Below are 6,000 nucleotides of genomic sequence, written 5' to 3'. Positions count from 1 at the left end.
CAGCCTAAGGAAGGGACTTCTGGCCCCTGAGCTGCAGCACCAGCCCCAGGCCCTGGCAGACCTGCTCCCTCCCTCCTGAAGCTCAGGTCAAGATAAGATGAGCCTTAAAGTGAGGCTGGTGGCTCTGGTAGGTGACTTCAAAAGGGCAGTGTTATTAAAGACAGAGAAGGGAATATGAAAGCACATTCATCAAGACGGGGAAATATGTACAGGAAAATCAGAGCAACCCCCCCCCCATGTGACCTTTAGGGAGCCCCTCGCTCAATACAAATAAAGTGTTGATCAATGATTTATTCAGGAAGAAGCCAAGGATGAGCTCCTCCCACACCGTGCCAGCTCAGTATCTTCCAACCATCCCCCCAATCCTGCCTCCATCTCTGCCTCCTCAGTGTGGGGTGGGGGTAGGGTGCAGGGACTCAGACCCCTCCTGGTTTTGTGAGCTGTTGTTAATTTTTTCTTCTCAAGACCCACTCTCAGCCAGAGCCTGGGGAAGTTGAGATGCTGAGCAGCAACCAGGGAAAGAGGGCTGGCACTCTGGTTGAGGTGGGCATAGGGAGGAAGGACAGGAGCATATTTGTACCTAAGTGCTTAGTATATACCAGGCTGGTCATTTTCATTTACCAGCATCTCCCCTTCCCACCCACTCCACCGCCCATTTTATATTTTGCATGTATATGCAACAGAATATGTTACTCGACCCCAAGGCAACCAGGCTAGCAGCTATTTGCAAGGCTGGGGGAAGACACTATGAGGAGCATTACCCATTCTGGCAACAAAGAGTAGAAGGATTGGGGAAGGATAAGAGCCAAGCCACTTGTCCGTCATTGCTGAAGAGCCCCAGCCTCCCTAGTAGAGGCAGACAGTTTTCCAGAATGGGGGTGACTTATCTCTTACCCCTAGTCAGGGACCCTGGGCCTGTTTGGCACAATGACAAGAGCATCAAACTCCTCTGACTGTGTAGGAAACCAGCCTCTAGCCAGATAGGAGGAACTTTGCCCTATACGGGCAAGTTCAGAAATCCCAGGCAGGCTCTGGTTAGAAGAATCAGCCTGAGTCTGAGGGGAGTCAATCTTTCCCTGTCAGGACATGAGCTGACATGAATGAGACAATGTTTACATATGTGGAAGGATAGAAAGTTTTGTCTGTAGGCGCACAGCCCCCTTGCGTCACCCATGAGGGTGGCCATTGGCAGTTCTAGGGGAAAGCTGAGCGGAGGACACAGAGGTGAGGCTGGGCTGGTGCTCTGTCATCCCAGGATCTGCAGAAGGACTTATGTGTGGAAGGGAGGATTGAGGAGGAGAGTCCCTTCTGTGAGCAATGTCCTAACCCATAAAATGTAAGAGGTGATAGAGTCCTCTCTGACCACAGGAAAGCAGAGGACAAAAGGGCCTGAGCAGATAGGAGACCAAGCACAGTATAACTAAAGGGGTGAGGGTGTTGGGGGGGGGGCGGCTTTTGCTGACAAATTGTAGGATTGTCAGGGAGGTTGGAGGACTGGAGAAGCTGGAGGGGAGAGAGGGGACAATCCTTGGAAGGTCATGTTCTGTTCCCACCAGCCCAGACGCCATAGAGACAGAACAGTAACCCAGTAGATAGTAGTAGCAGGTACAACTGGGGAAGGGTCAGGTGGTCTCTCGGTGTCTCACTCCTGTGTTGGGAGCTCAAGGGGCCTCATTGGAACCCACGCCATTGCCCTTGTTGACATAGAAAGGACGGTAGTGCGACTGTGGAAGAGAACAGAGAAGTGAAGGTTAGAAGTTGGACCAGATACCCCAAACCTATCAGCCTCCCCCATCCATTCTCCAGGCTCCCAAGCTTTCTTCCTTCCTTCCATGATCAGCAGCAGCCAGAGGGTGATCCCAATCCCCAAAGAGAAGGGAAGTGTCCTGAAGGAAATTAAGAACATCCTTGTCTGAAGAGAATCTGAGGATTTCAGTAGACTGCAACTCAATATGAGACCCCACAAAGTGAGGCACCGCTTCTGGGAGGAGGGAGGTGGTAGTTTCTCTGTGCTCTACCCTGGTCAGACCCATCTGGAGTATTATGTTAGAGCATAGTGCTTCTATTGTGCATAGAAGTTCTTGGTGCCACGACTGAGGAAAGACCCTGACAAGATGGAGAGAATCCAGGGACAGATGGTGAAGTCCTACAATGTCACTAACAATAGCTGAAGGACTTGGGAATGTTTAGCCTGGAGAAGACTTGAGGGACTGGATGACTGCCTAGCTTTGAAGGGCTTCTTGTAGAAAAGGGATCAGACTGGTTCTTTGTCCCCAGAGGGCAGAAAAAGAAGAAATGAGCAGAAGTTACAAAAAAGTAAGTTTAAGTCTGATATCAGAAAATCTTCCTAACAAATTTGTTGTTGTTCGGTCATTTCAGTCGTGTCTCACTCCTCATGACCCCATTTGAGATTTCTTGGCAAAGATACTAGAGCAGTTTACCATTTCCTTCTCCAGCTTATTTTACAAATGAGGAAATGAAGACAAACAGAGTTAAGTGACTTGCCCAGGCTCACACAGCTAATAAGTGCCTGAAGTCAGATTTGAAGAGTCTTCCTGATTTCAGGCCCAGCACTCCATGCACTGTTCCACCTAGCTGCAAGGCCTGTACTTGTCATGGTACGTGGTAAGTAAAACTAATTTTGTTGATAGGAATAAGGAGGTCAATAGGGTGCCCTTTTAATTCTAAAATCCTGTGGTTTGTGAGAGGAGAGAATAGACTTCTGCCTTGACTCCAGAAAGCACAAACTAGAATAGTCATGAGAAAGTGGCATCAACAGAATATTTTATATTCAGTATAAGGAAAAAATTCCTAACTAGGGACATTCCAATGTCAAATGGGCCACCTTGAAAGGTAGCAAGCCCTTTATTACAGAAGATCTTCAGGTATAGAAAAGATGATTGCTTCTTAGGGCTGCGTTGGAAGGGATTCTTGATCCAGTTAATGTTGGATCAGATGGCTTCTGATGTCAATCAATCAATGGGTCCACCAGTCTTTTTAAGCACTTACTTACCATGTGCCAAGCATTTTGTGAGGTCCCAAGGATACAGATAGTCCCTGCCCTCAAGGAACTTACATTTTATCAGAGGTGATAACATGTACACATACAAGTTTATACCAAAATAAATACAAGATAATTTTGGAGGGAGAGAGAGGTAGCTTGGGTCATCAGGAAAGTCTCATAGAAGAGCACATATCTGAATTGAGCTTTGAAGAACACTAAGAATTCTAAGGGATAGAGAGTGTTCCAGGCATGGGGAATGGCCAATGCAAAGGTATAAACATGGGAGATGTAATAACACATGTAACCATCCACAAGGTCAGTTTGACTGAAGTCTGTGAAAGGGAACAATGTATAATAAGCCTGGTGAGGTGGATTGGAGTCTGGTTGTAAAGGGCCTTGAATGCTAAACCAGGTGTCTTCCAACTCTGGATTCTATGAAACATTTCCTAAAGGAAAGTAGACTTTTTTGTACTTTTTTGAGTCTTTGCCCTTTTCTGGGTAGGGAAGGGAGGGGGAGAGAGAGAAGAAGAGCTACTGGACTGGATGTGGGCTATGGCAGCAGTCTGAGCCCCTGGAAAGTCTGGTAATCTCTGGTCTGGCCTCCTGGGAATATGCCTCACCTGTATTGCTAAGGTTGCCCCATCTTGACCCTGGCCACCAGGTCTCTAAATTGTGGCAGTAGCACATATGATCCTCAGGGCTGACTAATTAGAAACTCTGAGTTTAAATCCTAATTACAACTCATTAAGAGCAAATCAGCTGATTTGTCCAGGCTTTGCCTAATTAACTTGCTCTCTGACCTCCTAGGAAATAATTCACAAGTTGGATTTCAAATGTTCTTTTGCTAGACCCAACCGTTAGCTCCATCCCATCATCAACTCATCCCTTCTCTATGTGTCCATAGTTTTGTCACTTTTAAGAAGAAAGCTAGACAGGTTTAAATAATCTCATTGGCCACAGGGGGATAATCCTGCACAGAAAAGGACAGTGATTCAGTCTGGGTCACACAGCAGACCAGCAGCATATCTTTAGATCTGTGTAGCAAAAGCTTCAGGCCTCCCTAGCTCTCTAAACTCCCATCCCAACCTACTGTCTTTCTCTCTAATCCTCCCAGTCTCATTGACATTCTCTAAGCATCTTCAGAGGACCAATGACTACATAATTCCCTGGCCCTTCTCTGTTCATTCCCGCCTGCAATTTCACAAAATCGATGCCCCCCACACTATCCCTGCCCCAGGGAACGAGTCACCTTAGGCAGGAGCAGGAGAATGAGTTGCAGCTGGCACCTCCCTGCGGAGAGGATCATTTGCCCCATGTTGGTTTAGGCTATAAACCTGCTCCCCAGTCGGGCTTGAAAGTCTGCTCTCCCACCACCCCCCCACCCCCGACTCTTCCCAACAGCCAGGCAGCACTCCCTGACACTGTTCTATGGGACATTCGCAGCTTGATGCTCATGGGCACCATGCATGAATTGTTATTACCAGCCCAACTGTTTTCATTCAGTCTAGTTAGGGAACTGGAAAATTCAACGAGGCAAATGCCCTCTCATGAAAAAAACCAAAGTCTGCAGAATCAGAGTGAACTGTGAGAGTTTCTGATGAGGCAGGTCAATGAAAAGGATTACAGGACAGCTCCATGTTTGTGTTTCTAAGGCTAAGCTGTTTTCTTATAGCCCAAAGTGACTTGAGATAAGGAGAAGAGGGAGCCTTCTTTCTGTTGCCTTCATTATGGAGTTGCCCCTGGGAACGAGGCACCAGCCTTTGGCTCCATCAGCCTTCCTCTTTATTCCTGTACTTTCTCTAATTTCCTGAGACCTCCACCAAGTCTCATCCCCTTTGAGGCACTAGTAGGTATTACAAAGGGCCATGACTACACTAGTGCCACAAGTCAATTAACCTTCCCGGACTTCCCTTTCCTCATCTGTAAAGGGAGGGGGTTGAATTAGGTGACATCCAGGGTCCCTTCCAAATCTAAGTGTATGATTGTATGATCTCATCTAAGTTGCCTTCCCTCTGAGGTCTTCAGTCTTTTCACCAGTAAAATGAGAGAGGTAGATTAGATAGCATCTGAGGGTCATGGAAGCTGGGGGGTAGAGTGGATCAAGCACTGGGGCTGGAGTCAGGAAGACCTAAGTTCAAATCCATCCTCAGAAATGTATTAGCTGTGTGACCCAACGCAAGTCACCTAACCACTGTTTGCCTCAGTTTCCTTAATGGCAAAATGGAGATAATAATCGTACCTACCCTGAGGATCAAATGAGATAATACTAAAAAAAATGAGATAATACTTGTAAAGCACTTTGCAAACCTCAAGGCGGTATATAAAAGTTCGATGGGACAACAGAGGCCACCTAATATTAGGTGACCCCATATCTGATTGGGAATCCCTTCATCCACTTCTTTGATGGCTTCTCTGACAGCCTCTGATAGAAGGACAACCACCCAGGGATCTGAAACCCAGAACCTTCTGAGGCAATCCATTCCACCTGCTGATGGCTTAAGTTGCTGGGTAACTTCTCTTTATGTAGAGCCTAACCCTATTTTTTTTAAATGTATTTATTTGATATTTTGTTTTTTTCCCCAATTACATGTAAAAACAATTTTCAACTTTTATTTTTCAAAAATTGTGAGTTCCAAATTCACTTCCTTCCCCTCCCCCTTCATTGAGAAGGTGAGCATGTTAAATGCTAACTCTATTTCTCTGCAAATTCCACCATGGCTCATGGTTCTGCAAGTCCAGTCTCCTTTCCACATAACTGCCCTTCCAATATGTAAAAAATGCATATCATTCCTTGCCCCATCCTGTATCTTCTGTTGTTGAGGCTAAATTACTAGTTTTTTCAAGTTTATTTTTTTATGAAGACTCAAGTGGACTGATGCTGAATGAAGTGAGCAGAACCAGGAGAAATTGTATACAGTAACAGCAAACACTGTGTGATGATCAACTGTGATAGACTTGGTTCTTCTCAGCAATACAATGATGCAAGACAATTCCAA

At 46.1% G+C, this 6,000-nt stretch overlaps 1 protein-coding gene across 2 annotated transcripts in view; it reads right to left on the bottom strand.

Moving 5' to 3' along the window:
- Positions 1–282: 282 nt before the first annotated feature.
- Positions 283–6,000, bottom strand: part of TRIM29 (tripartite motif containing 29) — a 54,304-nt gene continuing 48,586 nt past the window's right edge. For both annotated transcript variants that reach the window (XM_043996296.1, XM_043996297.1), the window contains one exon: positions 283–1,724. In XM_043996296.1, coding sequence (XP_043852231.1) covers positions 1,662–1,724 — 63 coding nt within the window. In that variant the 3' untranslated portion in view covers positions 283–1,661. The remainder of the gene's footprint in view (positions 1,725–6,000) is intronic.

The sequence above is a fragment of the Dromiciops gliroides genome, chromosome 3, assembly GCF_019393635.1.
Source record: "Dromiciops gliroides isolate mDroGli1 chromosome 3, mDroGli1.pri, whole genome shotgun sequence".
Taxonomy (NCBI): domain Eukaryota; kingdom Metazoa; phylum Chordata; class Mammalia; order Microbiotheria; family Microbiotheriidae; genus Dromiciops; species Dromiciops gliroides.
This window is presented reverse-complemented; position numbering and strand designations above follow the sequence as displayed.